This window comes from Cyprinus carpio, chromosome B15 (genome assembly GCF_018340385.1).
Source record: "Cyprinus carpio isolate SPL01 chromosome B15, ASM1834038v1, whole genome shotgun sequence".
Classification (NCBI taxonomy): Eukaryota; Metazoa; Chordata; class Actinopteri; order Cypriniformes; family Cyprinidae; genus Cyprinus; species Cyprinus carpio.
The window spans coordinates 2,469,180-2,486,430 of record NC_056611.1 but is presented as its reverse complement, the minus strand read 5'-3'; the positions used below and the strand labels follow the sequence as shown (position 1 = coordinate 2,486,430).

General features: G+C 35.1%; 1 protein-coding gene across 1 annotated transcript in view; it reads right to left on the bottom strand.

Annotated features, from left to right (window-relative positions):
• Positions 1 to 16,765, bottom strand: part of LOC109081359 (anoctamin-7-like) — a 31,510-nt gene extending 14,745 nt beyond the window's left edge. Inside the window, exons 1-14 of the mRNA XM_042738907.1 lie at positions 16,521 to 16,765; positions 13,231 to 13,384; positions 11,652 to 11,709; positions 11,229 to 11,377; positions 9,692 to 9,799; positions 9,473 to 9,609; positions 8,365 to 8,422; positions 7,870 to 7,980; positions 7,426 to 7,591; positions 6,682 to 6,772; positions 6,507 to 6,603; positions 6,247 to 6,390; positions 5,999 to 6,136; positions 5,790 to 5,888 (exon numbers count right to left, since the gene is read on the bottom strand). Of these exons, the coding sequence (XP_042594841.1) occupies positions 5,790 to 5,888; positions 5,999 to 6,136; positions 6,247 to 6,390; positions 6,507 to 6,603; positions 6,682 to 6,772; positions 7,426 to 7,591; positions 7,870 to 7,980; positions 8,365 to 8,422; positions 9,473 to 9,609; positions 9,692 to 9,799; positions 11,229 to 11,377; positions 11,652 to 11,709; positions 13,231 to 13,317 (1,443 nt within the window). The 5' untranslated portion in view covers positions 13,318 to 13,384; positions 16,521 to 16,765. The remainder of the gene's footprint in view (positions 1 to 5,789; positions 5,889 to 5,998; positions 6,137 to 6,246; positions 6,391 to 6,506; positions 6,604 to 6,681; positions 6,773 to 7,425; positions 7,592 to 7,869; positions 7,981 to 8,364; positions 8,423 to 9,472; positions 9,610 to 9,691; positions 9,800 to 11,228; positions 11,378 to 11,651; positions 11,710 to 13,230; positions 13,385 to 16,520) is intronic.
• Positions 16,766 to 17,251: the final 486 nt, after the last annotated feature.

Genomic DNA, 17,251 nt, shown 5'->3' with positions numbered 1-17,251 from the left:
ATGTGTGACTATGTTAAATTTGTGTGCCTCCTGCGTGGATCACTTGGCCGTTCCCCATATGGCTACAGTGTCTTTGTGCAGGAGCAAAGTTGCAACACAACTACAATGTGATTTACAATTACACTATCCTTTCTAAATTGGCTTCTAATTGTTTTCATTATGTAATTGACATGATACAATTTTACCTGACTGATAATAAATTGTTATATTTGATTTATTCTGCATTATTCTTAATTCATTATTTCTAGTAGATTAAAGCGAAGGTATTACCTCAAATCTGTGTTCCGGATTTTTCATACGAAAGGTTTAATAGATTGAGCATAGGGCACATCAATTGAGTCCATTTCGATTTCTGACTATTGTTGCCTTAAGTTGCATTTTTCGTAAATATATAAAAACTATGCTTTTTGTTACGAGTAAGCAGAGTGTGACCGACTTAAAGGTAGATATTTACCCTGCATCCAGTGTTTAAGATCAGAACTGAAGAGTTTGTGTTCGGGAAGAGCGTTCAATCGGCTGAAATGACTCTTCTAAAGCGATACCGGGTCTGCAGTGAACGAATAATTGAAAGTATGGGATTTCCAGAATACTCAAATATCTAAATTAATAAACAATCGATATCTGTGATCAGCTTTTGATAGAAATATTGCCCAAATTTAATGATCATGTGAAATTGGAGTCAGATTGAACACGGAGCTAGACTAAAATTCAAACTAAATCCTGATAAATTCAGAAGCGCAAATAAAAGACCGAATACGCATTAAACCTTTGACCAGGCTGCTGGATTCCGCTTTTTGGGACGGCGGGTGGATCCATACAGTATCATTGAACCTGTGGGCGTATGTTCTGGACACTCAGGTAAAGAGAGGTGCGGAGCTGTCAACTGATCAACACCTGGTGGTGAATAAGATAAGATAGCAGGGGGAGGTTGCCAGACAGACATGGGTCTCCCTGGCAGCATCAGCAGCATAGCTTTGTACGGGAGTAAGAACAAGCTACAACTGCCCTTCAGAAGCCTGGTGGAGGAGTTCATGGTTTCTCAAGCAGAAGAGGTGATGCTGTGCAGAGAATCCACTAACATATTAGCTTCTTCAGTTGGTGTAGACTTGAGGACAGGTAGGAACTGGAGGACCTAGGAGGCAGTCGACAAGGCTGAAGCACGGTTGTGGCACAGTGTGCTGGTGGGGACAGTGACAACATGGACATGCAGGGCTTTGCTGTAACCATAAACCTCGATATGACAAGGCCCAATATGACAAGAGATGTTATCGGTGGTACCACGACTAGCTGCTAAGGGTCATCGCAGGAACCCTCAGCACAGGTATCTCTCTCAGCAAGCACCAGCAGCCAGCACAGCACTCAATTGCATTTGTCAAGCCTGGAGAGAAACCACAATTGAGCAGGAATTCAGCGAGGGCACTTCTGGCAACAGCTCGAGACTGGCAGCGAAAGGATGACCTGGCAAGGCAGCTAAAATCCCCAGAAACCATCACCACAACCACGCTTAGGCCTGACATGGTCCTCTTTTCAGAAGCATCAAGGCAGGTGGTTCTACTCGAATTGACTGGAAAGACCAGATGGAAGAGGTGTTTGAATGAAAAAGGGCCAAGTATGACAAGTTGGCAGGTGAATGCCATAGCAGAAGATGGAATACCAGTTGCCTGCCTATCAAAGTTGGCTGCCAAAGGTTTGCCGGCTAGTTGCTCTGCAGGGACCTCAAGCTCTTGGGAATCAGGGGACCACACAAGAAGAAAGTCTTCAGGAACCTCATGGATGCCGCTGAGAATGCATCTAGATGGCTGTGGATCAAAAGGCAATCCATGGACCACACAAGCTACCTAGACACAAGTAGGGGACTGTTCACCATTGGCTGGGTCACCTGGGTGAGGGTGTATGATGTTGAAAGACCCGAAACATCAGATTATCCCAGGTTACATCATTGATTATGGCATCTAGAGTGCACCAGTAAGATGTGTGTCAAAAATCGAACAAATTGAAGTTCACTTTTAAAAATGCAATTTATAATAATAATGTCAAATTTATTATCAAAATATGTTTTAATTTATTTGTTCACATTGTAAAAATATTTTGTCATTCTTTAAAGAAACACTTATTTTGATGTGTTGATTAACATACTAAAGTTTATGTAAAGTACTTTATTATTATTTTAATTGTAGTGTGTCATTTGATATTACATTTAAACTTAATGCATTTTATACGTACTAAATTTCAGCTTCTTTAATATAAATGTGTGTATCAAATGTATTTAACACGCAGGGCCGGCGCTCCGCACACGCACATCACGCACTGCGCGTAGGGCACCAAGTGCTTGGGGGGGGCACCAAAAAATCTGGGTCGTGAAAAAAATCATCACAATAGGCTACTAGTATAAATAACAAATAAAATATTTCTAAAAGCATGTTAATATACAAAAGCAATACAAAAGTAATATAGGCCTAGACCAAATTAGTCGAGAAAAAAAGGTGAATCTCTGTGCCAGTCTCCCTCTGGTGCCCCCCCTTCCCCCACCTCCCAGTGGTCTGTTCGATTATGCCTCAATCAATGTCAAATTTGGCAGACACCGACCTCAGACATGGCCTCGAAAAGGCACCAAGAGTCGGGGGGCGGAAAAAGAAAAAAGAAGAGACAGCGGGATGATGCTCGCGCGTCGCTTGCAGGTAAGACAATGTTTTAAATAAAAATGTTAGTTTTGTAGCCCTTGCGTGTAGTATGCATGTCCAGGGGCGTCGGCGCGTCCGCGTCGCTAGTAGTGCAAAAGATCCGGGGCTTTTAGCCCTGCATGTTGTTGAGTTTGAATGTTTAGTTTAGTTTATTTCAGACGGACAACTTAGGTTCAACACAACTGAGCTAATGTACAACAACATATTTACATTAGTCTGAACAGGTGTAGGCTGAAGCTCTTGCTTATAATGCCTACCCTTTTTAAAACATCTCATCTTTTAATAAATAAACAAATAAAAATAAAGAAAAAAAAACTGTTGTTTTACATCAATATACTGTTGACAAACTAGTATAACTAGACTACAATAACATTATTTTTGCCAATCAATACAGTTCCACAATCCAAAATACAACAAAAAGCCGCTTTCATTTATCACTCTTTAAATAGTTTCATATAGTTTTCAGTGTTTTATTCTTAAATAGCTTCTTTAATTTGCTAAGTGACCCACATATTTTTAATTCCTCTTGACAGCTGTTCCATAGAATTACACCTTTAACTGAAATACAATAGTATTTTGCATTGGTCCTCACTTGGTTCTTTTTAAACATACAAGTTCCCCTTAAATCATGTTGACATTCTCTTTCTGTAAACAACCCTTGGATACTTTCTGGCAATTGATGATTGTTTGCTTTGTACATAATTTGTAATGTTTTTAGTTCTACTAATTCTTTTAAACTTTAGGGCCTTTAGTTCAATAAATAGGGAGTTTGTTGGCTCCCTATAGTTGGTTTTCTTTACTATTCGTATGGCTCTCTCTTTTGTAGCATAAATATTGAATTGGTATTGTTTTGTATGTATTTCCCCCATACTTCCACACAATAAGTAATGTATGGAAGCACTAGGGAGCAATACAAGGTATATAATGATTTTTAATTTAATAAGTCTTTAACTTTATATAATATTGACATTGACTTTGAAATCTTGTTCTTAGTATAGGATATATGGGGCTTCCAATTTAAGTCATTGTCAATTATCACCCCAAGAAATTTAATTGCCGACACCCTTTCTATTTCAATTTCATTAATCATTAATTTACTTATTGTGTTCGGTAAACGATTACCAAACACAATAAATTTTGTTTTACTTATATTTAATGTTAGTTTATTCAAATCAAACCAATTTTTTACCAGTACCATTTCTTTTTTCCATTGTATCCAAAAGTTGTTTCAGATTGTCACCAGAACAAAATAATTTGTATCATCCGCAAATAATATCAGTTTTAAATACTTTGGAAGCCTCACATATGTCGTTGATGTACAACAGAAAAAGCACTGGGCCCAGACAGAGCCTTGGGGAACCCCACATGTCACTTGCAACAATTGTGACTTGCAATTATCTATTTGGACATATGGATACCTTTTTTCTAAGAACTACTTATCCAAGAATGAGCTACTCCTCTTACACCATATTTTTTTCAGTTTCTCTAGTAGGATATCATGGTTAACAGTAATGCTTTTTAAGATCTAAAAAATACCCCAACTGTGTCTTTTATTTAAACGGGGTCCGGGAAATTGTGAAACTTGGGCTGTTAAAGATGCAGTTTTTTTTGAGCAGGAAAGGAAGGCCAATCGTTAGGGTCCTCATCGTCATATTTGAATGACAAATAAAGCTAATTTTTCCCCGTACGTACAGATGTGTCACGTGTGCATATAGCTATTAGTGCAGAACGTTCCCTATTGTAATTTCTTCGCTTCAATACAATGTCTATCTCCTCAGTCTGACCTTTAGAAAAACCCTGCAACTGAACGTGATGTGATTTTGACAAATTAGAACGCTTAGAGTAAAGATTTTTCGTTGTTGTACTATGGAATGCGGTCATTTTCAAGAGGTTCGGCCAAGGGCGACATCTGTGTGGTGAAAATGCAATTAGAAAAAAAAAACCCCCACAATCTCAGTGTTTGTATATTTTCATATTCACAGAGTTGCTCAAATTATTAGGGCTGGGAAAAGATTAATCTCGATTAATCGCATCCAAAATAAAAGTTTGTGTCTACATGATATATGTGTGTGTACTGTGTATAATTATTTTGTATAATAATAAATTATATATATTTCAAAGCTCAAACTCATCAAAACGTACCTGCGTTCATCAGTGGGGCAGGAACGTTTAAGTGGTCTGGCTGTCATCAACATCAATGGGGACGGACGTGGCTCAGAAACTGTCACTATGATGACCTGATAGCTGATTTTGCAGCTAGGAAATGGTAGGCGTGTGCCTCTGCAGGGCCTCTGACAACTGATGGTAGTGAAAATGTTTAATATAGTTCTATAGAATAGCAGAATGGTCTCTTTATAGAGATGTATTCCCTCTTTGAGTAATTTCTACTGTGCAGTTATGCATGATTATTTGCAGTTTAAAATGTGCACTTTAAAATTCATACTTCATAAAATTCATACACTTATACTGTTATTTGCACTAAAACTTTTTTTGAACTTTTAACTTTCTGTGTTTACATTGTTCAGTTCCAATTATTCATTTGCAGCATTTATTTTGGAAGTAAAGAGAACCTAACTAAGAAATTCTGAATGGTAGTTATTTCTTTGGTTGTGGGTGGGGGTGGGTGGGTGGTTGGTTTGGGGAGAGGGAGGGGGGGGGGCACCGCCAAGCATTTGTGCTTAGGGCACCCAAATGGCTAGCACCGGCCCTGTTAACACGGCACACAAATTTCAATAGCAATGACTTTAAAGTATATTTTAGTTTATAGTTCAGTATACTTTAACCATATTTTTAAAAAAAATGTGAATTTATATATAAAGATGTACTTACAGTAAGCCCTACTTACGGAAGTAAAAAAGCACTTTTAAGTCAAGTTTTTCATTTAAGTATATTGTTTTCATAATGAGTACTCTTATTAAAAGTGTACTTCTTTTTCACAAGGGTTTTCAAGTTACTTTGAATAGAAGTGTTAGCTAATGTAAATGCCCATATACATGTAAATGCAAATTATCAAATCTTAAAAGATGCCTGAGCAACAGTCACTTCATAAACTGTATTCGCTATCTAGATAATTTGGTCAGGTATCACAAGAAATAGAAAGAAACTTACTGAAAATATAAAGAAGCCATTTTGTGATCTGTAGATAATGATGCTTAGGATGGTTCGATACAGGATAATGGCTATTAGGAATATTAAAACAATGGCAATCTGCAAGCACAAGGAATAAAATTGAATCACGCTGAAAAAAATTGATTTTGAAATTTTTGGGATAACTGATGTTTTCTTAACAATTGTGAGATGGAAATCCATTGACTAACCATTAGAATGATGACCATGTTACCAGTTAGAGTACGACTCAGTCGTTGAGTCTCTGGGAAATAGGGCTCTTCAGCCCCAGTGACAGGATTACGAACCGTCATAGGCGCTAGTGCTGTGAATTCTGGTCTTGGCCTCTCCTAACATCAGAATGGAAATAATATAAAAAAAAAGAGATAAAAAATCACTCAACAAGTTTGAGGATTAGTAAATATTAAAGTTTAAGACACTTTGTAACCAATTTAATCACCTCTATTTCCTCAAATTCGGAGCAGTCCCATCGGTGGGAGAGTATGGAGCTTGTGCGTTTCCAGTACTCCAGGAAGGTGACGGCCCACAGAGACATGAATATACTGAAGAACACAGTTCCTCCATTGTCAAATAGCAAGCCTGCCTATTGCAAATTTATGAACAAGTATTTTAAGAACAAAATGTGATTTTGCAGAGAAAGTTATTTTTTTAGCTTATTTAAAATGCTATACATAATTTAAAAACTTGTAGGAATGTCACCTTATAAGTATAGCAGATGCTGGAGAGGTTCCAGTAGCGGCAGATGTTGCATAGCGGACACATGACAAAGGTGTCTCCACTGGTGCACAGTTCTTCTCTGTGGGGTCAAGGGACAGGATCAGTGCTAGGTCAGCAATATTATTAATGTTATTAACAATTCTGTGATAATACTCACGCTGCCACATCAGTGACCATCAGCCAGATACCAAACAGAAATATTATAAAGCCCACTACTGCTGCTGGTAATAACCAGCCTGTGTAGAAACCTACAGACAAGAGAAATAAGGACAGAAAGTTAGTCATAGCCTGTTAGATGAAAACTGTAGAGTTATTTAGTTAAAAAACTTTTTGTTAAATTTTTACTTTACATTTTTTTTATGTTTTATTTATTTTATTTAACTTTGTATGAATTCTTCCTACTCAGTAATTATTTAATCGTCTACTTATTACTATTAATAGTAACACGTTGCATCAATTAACAAATCAACTAACATGAACTAATAAAGAGCAACACATTTGTTACAGCATTTATTTTTCTTTGCTAATGTTAATAAAAGTTGAAAACACAACTGTTCATTGTTGTTCCATGTTAGCTCAGGCCCATTAAATAATATTAACATATAGAACTTTTCATTTTAATTATGTATTAGTAATGTCTAAATAACATTTACTAAGAATAAAAAATGCTTAAGTATTTCCATTCTTAGTTCAATGTAATTAATGTAACTAACTAATGTAACACTATTATAAAATGTACTTATGATGAACTATGTATTATAAAAAAAATAATTAATAATAGTAATAATAGATAAATAACATTATAAAATAATATAATAACAAAAAAATATAATAGATACAAGATTAAACATGTTTACATGTTTTATGTCCTGGTATAAATTAAATGTATGTTCTGTCTTACCCAACCATGCAAAGTAAAGTGCTATCTTCTCGCCAAAGTATTCACGAATGTGATCCAGAGGTTGGTACTTCCTCCAGCAAGCCCAGCGAGCCCAGTAGTGATGCAGGATCTGTCTCATGTTGAGAGACTGTGGATCTACTGGAGTCTTTGGCATCTCAAATGGACCCTAATGAGGAATACACAAATCATCAGCTGTTCAACATCTACATTAAACAGTGCTTGCATAGATTATACAAATTAAAGTATAAGTAAGATTATTACTTTTTTTGTGAAATGGCGCAGAAAATGCATTAAGAATGAAGCAACATGCATAAAGAGAGGTGAGTTTGATTTCATACTGGCTTAAAGTAGTGCGGCATACATATGTAAACAGAGAGAAACATACATAATTGGTGTGTTTGTTAAGGTAATGTTCAGATATTATGTAGAAGACTCTTACAGTACCTCATGTAAAGGAAAAGCAGCAGTGAGAACATGCTCACTAACCAGCCGGCCAATGCCAACCTCCCCTCTCTTCAACGATCCGTACGGAGTCCTGGCTAATATCTCATACAGCTTTACAACGAGAAAAATACAGAAAACTGACAGATCAGTGTGAACAGCTTAACAGAGAAAGAAAAATAATTTTGTCCATTGTACAGACATTAAAAGTACACTAAGCATTACATGTAAGAAAACGAATAGTGCTTATTATTTCATGTCAGTGCCTACAAAGCTGATCTATGCTATGCATCATGGTATTTGTGAAATACTACCAATGTGTGAAATAAATGAATCACGAGTGACAATTATGCAAATATGCTTGTGAATCTTTCTACATTGGATTTGTTAGTGCTAACTTTCACGCAATGCTGCATCCACAGCAACAGATGTCAGTATAAAGCTCAAGACTTGTCGTATCACTTAGCAAAAGAAAAAAAATAACTGCTCAAAACTCACTATCTGGTGCCTCTGTGTGGTCTTGAAAAAAGTATCCTTGTTTTCATGACCAAGAAACCTAAAAGCAGCATTAAACAAGATAATGTTTTCTATTAAACACTCTCTTTGCACACTCTTTATAACAGTGTATATACATGCAAAAGCTTGATTCGAAATGCACAGTAAAAATGCACAGTAAAAAAGATATTTACACATGAGACCTCACATCTACAGTAACGTGAGCTCTTCACAAAACAATAACACTAACTTGTGAAAACAACAACAACAACAACAAAAACTTTATTAGGGCAAACTTGCTGGTTGTGTTGAAAAAGTTGCTACATTATATTAGTTATATTTTAACCAATAATATTACTTTTTATAAAAAAAAAAAAAAAAAAAAAAAAAAAAAACTTTTAATATAATTAACCCCCGGGCCACAGAAATATACAAAATTGTTTGTAGGTGTGTGTGAGTAAATATATGGGTCACTTGACACAGCAAGCAAGCACTTTGCATAAGTGTGTGTTGGGAGTGTGTGAAGTGTTTGTCTTTAAGGAGGTGCTGACTCTCTGCAAACACTAAAGGGTATGAACTGCACAGGCTCACATCCTCTTTGTCAAGCACACAGGGTTTGGATACATGTTTTACTGTTTTTTTAAGCTCACTTCCTTTGTTCACCAAATGCCAACTTGTTTACATTTATGGATTTAGCAAACGCTTTTATCCAAAGCGACTTAAAGTGCATTCAGGCTAACATTTTTACCTAACACGTGTTCCCTGGGAATCAAACCCACAACCTTTCTTGAAGTGGGTCTGTCAATAGTTTCCCTCCGCATATGTTTCTGAAAATTTTGGGGTACTGCATAAAAAATAAAAAAATAAAAAATACATATAAAAATGTATATGCTCAGCTGAGGTGGATATTTTTTTATTTTTTGTTTTGTTTTGTTTTGTTTGTTTGTTTGTTTTTTCAGTAAGAACACATGCACATAAACTACGATGGGATCACATTCACTACAAGTTTCATTCGTAAAATTTGGATGGAAACATGACTAATGCTAATTTGATGACCAGTAGAGCCCTAAAAGAGAAAGATGTTGTCCTTTTTTTGTTTTTGGAACAGTACCTCTCTAGTTTATTGCTGCGGAACTGGCAGGTGTAGTAGTCCGGTGGAAGGTTGGGAACATCTTGTGCCATTATGTTTGGGATGTGCAGTTTTTCTAGGATCTTCTCAGACCAGATTGATATTGGAGTTGTCACAGCCTGAAAACACCCAATAGAGGAGGACAGTAAGATATTGAGTATATCATTTACTTTATGATACAAAAGATCAGGTGTGATTTACCTGTAATGGCACTCGAACACTGATCTCCTCTGCATAATAACACAGAACATTCCAGGGTGCACTCAGAAGGACATAAGTAGTCTTTGTTTTTCCCTGCACAACCTCTTTCTGAGACACATTCACAGCAGGAGAAAGACATAACATTAGATCAGGGGCTCTCAACTATGGCCCCCGAGGTCCATTTTCCTGCAGAGTTTAGCTCCAGCCTCGATCTGCATTAGACAGTGTTCTTTCAGACAGTTTGGTTCGGGGCACCTTAAAAGATCTGATTTCGGTTCTTTAAAGGGGCATTTAAGTGTTGATGCTTCTTTAAATATCTTAAAGCATCCTTAAAAAAATGTTTTAAGACAATATTCAGAAAACTCAAAGCGGTAATTCCTACTGTACATTTAGTTAATTCTAATTCAGACTACATTTACATATTCATCAGAATGTATTGAGGTAAGGATTGATTAGTATTAATTAGTAATAATCTTTCATTTGTTTTAGTTGTTTAGTATTTAGGAATGGCAGCTCAGGCTAAACGGACACATTCATGTGTTGTCAGACAGTTTTGAAGTGTTAAAGTCCTAAAAAACAATGATTGTGGAAAAGTAGTAATACAACTAATAACTGAACATACTGTGTAACCAACGGTAACATCTTGAATCTCCCAGAAAATAATACTGTAAACTTACAACAGCCATGTTTACAGGAATACTCCAATATCTTTCCTTATGGAAAAAGAAGTGCACTTAAACGTATTGAATGTGCACTAGTAGTTGTATATATCTTAAATAAATAAATAAATAAATAAACCTGCAGATAATATTAATGAAGTAAAATTACTTCATGACAGTTTCTTAACACACTTAAGTACAACTTTAAAAAGTGCACATTGTAATAAAATTCTAACTGAAATTTTGACTTTAAAGTACATTTTTAAACATCATAACTTATTTTGTACATTTATTTTCATCTGTTGACTAGTATATTAAAGCACATGTAAAGTAATTTTAGTAATTTTGACTGTAGTGTGTTATTTGATATTACATTATTAAAGGTAAAATTTTAAATGTAATAAATTGCATCTTAGTCTCCTCACCTTCAAATGTGTAATAACAAATATACTTAAATACATACCATACAAGTTTCAACAGAAATGACTGTAAAGTATATTTTAGTTTACCATTAATGTTTGTCAGGTCATTCAGCAAAACACTTTAGCCATGCCATAAGACAATAGAAGAAATTATGAAATTATTACATATAAAGATGGACTTAAGTCTGACTTCAGCACTGCTTAACTATTTGTCTTTAATATAAATGTAAACTAAGACACATTTCCAATTAAACTTGCAATTAAGTTTCCAAACACCGTACATACAGTTCGTGCTTAATTATATGTTTTTAAAGTATGTATATATTATTTCCAAAATAGGTACACTTAACATACAGTACTTTTTAAAGTATGCTAAGTGTACTTCTTTTTCACAAGGCTGAATAAGCAACTTAAACAGAATTTGATATCCTTGAAAATGTAGTCAGAGTTACATACCATCTCCTGATGAAGACCAGCGGTCCGGAGTCTGGACAGAAACTCTGTCCTCCACTTCCTGTGAGTGTCACGCGAGGAACCGGACGATACTTCATCTGATTCTGCCGACTTCAGGGGGTTCACAGATTCCTCCCAAACCAAGACAAAATCTGTCAACACATTCACAATGATGTCTTCATATTTATCAAATGCATTCACTTTTTATGTAATATCAATTTATTAAACATTGATAGTTTGGCATACAGATGAATCTACTACAGGAAACACATGTTAGAAAAAAATCTCTAAAAGACATTTTTTGACCAATCCTTTCTCTAAATGACTAAATTAAGATTTCAGAATTCTGTGTTTAAGCAAATCTCTTTTTTTTTTTTAATAGACGCAGAAGTCTTTTCGTTGAAGTGCTGGTCTCCCCATACTCACCGATCCGGGTGACCCCATCACTGAACACGTTCTTGTTTTCCTGAGCTGCTGCACACGTCTGTGAATAACATGCAGACATCTCCATTATCAGTATGCACAAGAATTGACATTCATGCGTACAAGAAAATCTTTACAAGAAAATTCCTATGAAAAGCCTGTAATGTGTCTTTTCTGGGATATTAGGGTGGAGCAGTGGAGGGTGAGAGACGTGAGGACATTTGCTATGTTTGTCTTGCATTGTTAACGGCTAACTAGCTTCCTCTCTTTGTGACCGCTGATGAGTTTGGTAAACAACCTGCACTTACTTATATAAAAAAACACAGGCAGTTGTGTACACTCACGTTCAAAAACGACCATATTCTGACAGTAACATCCTGTTTTTTCATTACAACAGTAAAAAAAAACTATGCATTCTGGTTAAAATTTGTTGTTTTCAAGAAAGTAGCCTTCTGCAGTCCTTGTAGTAACAGCATTTCTATATCTGTATAATATTACAGATTTTAGTTTACCTTAGTTCTTTTTTGCCATAACAAACATGTTTTAAAACACATGTTTACAGCAGCTAAAGAAAAGTTAATGTTAAAAAAAATGAAGGTTCAAGATCCCAACTAAAGCAAACACTGATCTCCATCATGGTAGTTAAAAAAAAAAAAAAAAAAAAAAAAAAAACTAACCAAAAAACAAACAAACAAACAAACAAAAAACCCTTGCATTTCTGTGAATGTCTGACAGAAATTGTATCAATCTGGTTAGTAATGCGTGAAGCTGGTAATGCTGTTTTAGGGGTTGTTTAATCAGATTTTGAGAGATTTAATGTTTTCTTCATTTCAGTTGATTTCATCTAAGGCTGTGGCTGAAGTCAGTTGTAGTTCTTGTGTTTCTCTTTCCTTCAGTGATTCTGCTTGTTAACAGCAGCTGTTCATCACTAATCACTTAATCAATCACAGAATTATCTCATTAACTTCACTTATTCAGTATCACTCTAACACTCTGTAGTGTGCACACATTATACGTTTTTATTTAAAACTAAGGATTTGTTGTGGAGTTTAAAGGATTAAAGATGTAAGATGAAGAAAAAACAGCATGAAACATAATTTAACAGTAATAAACTGTTACTAATTTACGGCAACACACTTTAAAAAAAAAAAAAAAACAGTACATTCTGGCAACCAGAACTGTCAGTAGATTACCATTAATTCAAGGAAAATACAGCAATATACTGTAAAAAAAAAATAAAAAAATTATGCAAGGTCTCTACAAAGATTTGAATAAAAAGTCATGTTTTGGTTGCTTTATTATTACACTTTAAGTGTTTGCGATTTTATGTTAAGAACTATTCTTAGTGGACTCAAATGAAATAAGTTCACTGTATTAACACCATATAAACACTAGCTTTTTTAACTCAAATTGTTTGAAGCAATCGATTTCCAAAATGAAAAGGTATAATAACGGTAACATACTGTAAAAATGAAGATCTGTAAATTTATGATAGAAAGTTGTAAATTAACAGTACAATGTTGGCAACCACAACTGCCGGTAGATTAACATTATTTTACAGCACAATTTTTTACAGTGATACCTCCATGCTCCCGTAGATTTGTTCAGGATGGTCCGAGAGGGCGATAAGCGTGGTGCTGTCCTCCACTGAATTCTTCTTCCTTTTCATTATGACCCCAAAACAGCCAGTTAACCTTTGTGCTTTCTGACCGTCAATCTGAGAATCCTCTGCCCCTCTTTAAAACATGGTGCAATTATTCAGTTATTATTTTGTAATAAAGAATCAAAAACAGAAAATCTGGCATGTACAGTACACTATATTGGTCAAAAGTTTAAAATAATCAAATTTTTTCAATGTTTTAGAAAGAAGTCTCTTCTGCTGCATTTATGTGATTAAAAAAATGTGTAGTGTAAATGATAGTAAATAAAGCAAAATTGTGAAATATTATTACAGTTTTAAAAAAAGTCTTTCCATGTGAATATATTTTAAAATGTAATTTATTTCTGTGATGTAAAGCTGAACTGTCAGCATCATTACACCAGTCTTCAGTGTGACATGATCTTCAGAAGTCTTTCTAATTTGCTTATAATGATATGCTGATTATCTGTTGTGCTGATGAATATTTTTTGTAAAAACCTTTTTTTCAATGATGCTTTGATGAATAGAAAGTTCAAAAGAACAACATTTATTTGAAATAGAAATCTTTTGTAACATTATAAATGTTTTAGTGTCTCTTTTTAACATCACTGCTGAATAAAAATACCAATAGACTATCTCCTTTATCAGCATATTAGAATGATTTCTGAAGTACCATGTGACACTGGAGACTGCTGAAAATTCAGCTTTGATCACAGAAATAAATTGTATTTTACAAAGCATTCACATATAAAATAGCAGTTATTCTAAACTGTAATAATATTATTATTAATTTTTTCCCCAATTGTTTTTACTGTATCTTTGATCAAATGCAGCCCTGGTGAGCAGAATAAACTTTTTAAAAACATTACAAATCTTAATTATTCCAAACTTTTGACTGGCAGTTTACATACGGTAAGTATCGATCTGGGGTAAATTTCCCAAAACCATAGTTGCTAACCTGTTAGCAGCTTAGTTAGTTGGCAATGGGAAATTGCATTGCAACCAACAAAGTTGCTAACTAAGTTAGCAAATATGGTTTTGGGAAACGCACCCCTGTTTGGTAATTTCAGTATCGTTTTGAGGTACGTCAATGGTCTTGGGTCAAATAGAGCATGAGGGTCAAATAGTTCTCACAATAAATGTGTACATAAATCTGAACATCATTATGTAGATAAATTGAGATGACTAATTAATGAATACAGAAGAGGAAACACTGAGCATAAAATGACCCAATTAAACATGTGCACTGTAGTTAGAAAAGCTCCCTAAACAGCCTGGAGTCCCTGAGAGAACCATTTTACACAACAGCACAAACACTTTCATAAAAAGTAATATATTCCATATAACTGGGAGAATAAGAAATACAAAATCTATGAATGTTACTGCATTTCAACAAAATATCAAATCACATGGCATTACAGTGTCCTTACAGTAATAGTGAGTCTGATGTGTAAATCAAATGTAGTGTGTGTGTGTGTGTGTGTGTGTGTATATATATATATATATATATATATATATATATATATATATTTACTAAAATTAACAAACATTAAAATATGTAAATGAAAAATGTGGATTTGCCAACTCACTATTATTATTATTATTCATTGTACATCATAAAAGTTCTTTATAATCTTTATCTTTTAATTGTTTACAACCTAAAACTTGGTCTAAATCAGGATTTCAATCATATCAGTGTGATTTCTGAACACCATTGTGTTTTGGAATCAATGCTTACAAATAAAATAAAATAAAATAAAATAAAATAAAATAAAATAAAATAAAACAAAAAAATGAAAATAATAAAAAAAAGAAAGTTTCTGAATTACAGTGCTCTACCACAACACTTGATGTGTAGGCAAATTAAAGCTGCCTTTCCACCGTTGGAACTTTACCCAGGAATAGGGACTTTGGGCTGGTACTTGGTGTGTTTCCACCGCAGGAACCAGGATCTAAATAAAGTTCCGGGTAAAAAAATGCCCCTCAGAAATACCCTTCCAAAGATCCAGAACTTTCTCAAAGTTACTTAACTTACCATGCTGAACTTTTGCGCTTAATAAAAAATAAAAAAACACCATTTATTCGGATTATTGTGTCATCAAATATAATTTCAGAAGTATTTCAGGTGAGAATGTAGTTGTTTAAAACTCAAATCTGCGGTTTATTTATAAAGACAGCACCTATTTAAAAATGTGTTTCGCCAATTTCGGAGACGGTCAGCTCCACGCAATCAGCGGGAGCTCAGTGATCATGTATCCGCAAAGAGCAGCCTCACCTCGGCTAGTCCTTCTGATATGTGCCGCTGGCTCTGATGTCTCCTTAGTGGTTAAACATAAAATATAATTAGTTTTGGGTAAATCAGGTAATCTTTGGTCTGTATTCAATTTATCTATATTTTATAATGAAAATAAAAAGAAGCAATTGATATAATATTTAGTTTCATTGTAATGGCTGTATATATACACATTTCCCTGAACTAAGAACATTTCTGCTGCTACGTCACCAGACTATTTGCCTAATCTTCACGGTACTTTAGACCGCGGTGGAAACACAGAAAGCAACAGGTCTGGGGGGAAAATAGTTTTTTGGGGAAAAAAGTTCCTGGTACAATTGTTCCGGGTAATTTCGGTGGAAACGCATAAGTGTCAGGTGTGTGTGACTTCACACAAGTCTGTGAAATTCAAACCCTTAAGTCAAACAAGAGATTAAAAGCTCTGTAGTTTCCCCATATTTGTATTTATTCATCATACACTTTGATCAAAACTACTTAAAAATAATATACAGAAGCAGTTTATATAACTCAGATACAAACTGTGAATGTTGGATTGACGAAGCCTTGTCAGAAAGTTTAAAAATCTTTAAAGTCTGAGGATTATATAAGCTTTACTGACAAACATCAAGGAAAGTCTGAGGGGATCCACTACATAAAAACTATTATACAGTTAGAAAAGATGAAGGAATTATCATCAGAAAAGGACAATGTAAGCATATGGGATTTGGGGATTTTCTGCTGCAGGATAATTTTAGTGAATAAAGCTTAAGTTACAGTTCAAAATGTTGGTGTCAGTTTATGAAACAGCATGTTTTCTTTCTCAAGAAAGCTTTGTCAGTGCAGCGTAAACATTATTTCAGTTATTAATTAAAAAATCACATAAATTAATTAATTCATGCCTAATGTTGACTATGTTTTCTGGGTTATCTGGCATCTCATCTTTCTCTTTCTCTCTGCTCACCTGTAGTTTCCTTCCTGGATCTCTCTCTCCTCCTCTCTGCATTGGCTGACCGTTGCAGCCCCAGTTCTCCTCAGAACAGAGATGGTGACATTCTATCTAAAACCTTTCCCAAAGGATTTCAAGTGGCTCCTTCCAAGACTCCAGAGCAGATGCAGGATAAAACTCTCCGTCAGAAAGGAGGAATAGAGTGCAAGTGAAGAGGAAAAGGAGGAGTAGAGTCTGCTCATGTTTGCTGTAAGGGAGGAGTTTCCCTAAACTTCAGCTACACACATTTGCAAATATGGACACATGGACACACACTGAAACCAAACAGTAATAAATGATTGAAATACAATATCAGTGTGTCAATCTTATCAGATGCTTTAGTTATCAGTGTTAGTTTTAGTTCTATCATGACAACACCCGGAATGAATTTTACCAGCATTTATTAGTAAGCATGGAATGTACATAAACTTGGTCTTTGCAGACTTGATCTGCTACACTGCCACTGCTACTGCTGCTGAAGGAATAAGGATACAGGAATACTGGTAAGGATACTGAAATGCACATGAAACAGTGATTTGAATTTAGACTGCTGCAAGGAAAATAGGGAGAACCCCCCGAGCAGATCTAGACAGGTGGTGCTGGGGGAGGTGGAGGGCTAGCGAAATCCCATGGCCCGCTGCAATGAACTGATTCGATACAGTCAGGGATGAATAGGTTACGTAGATAGAAGCAAACAAATGATTGGA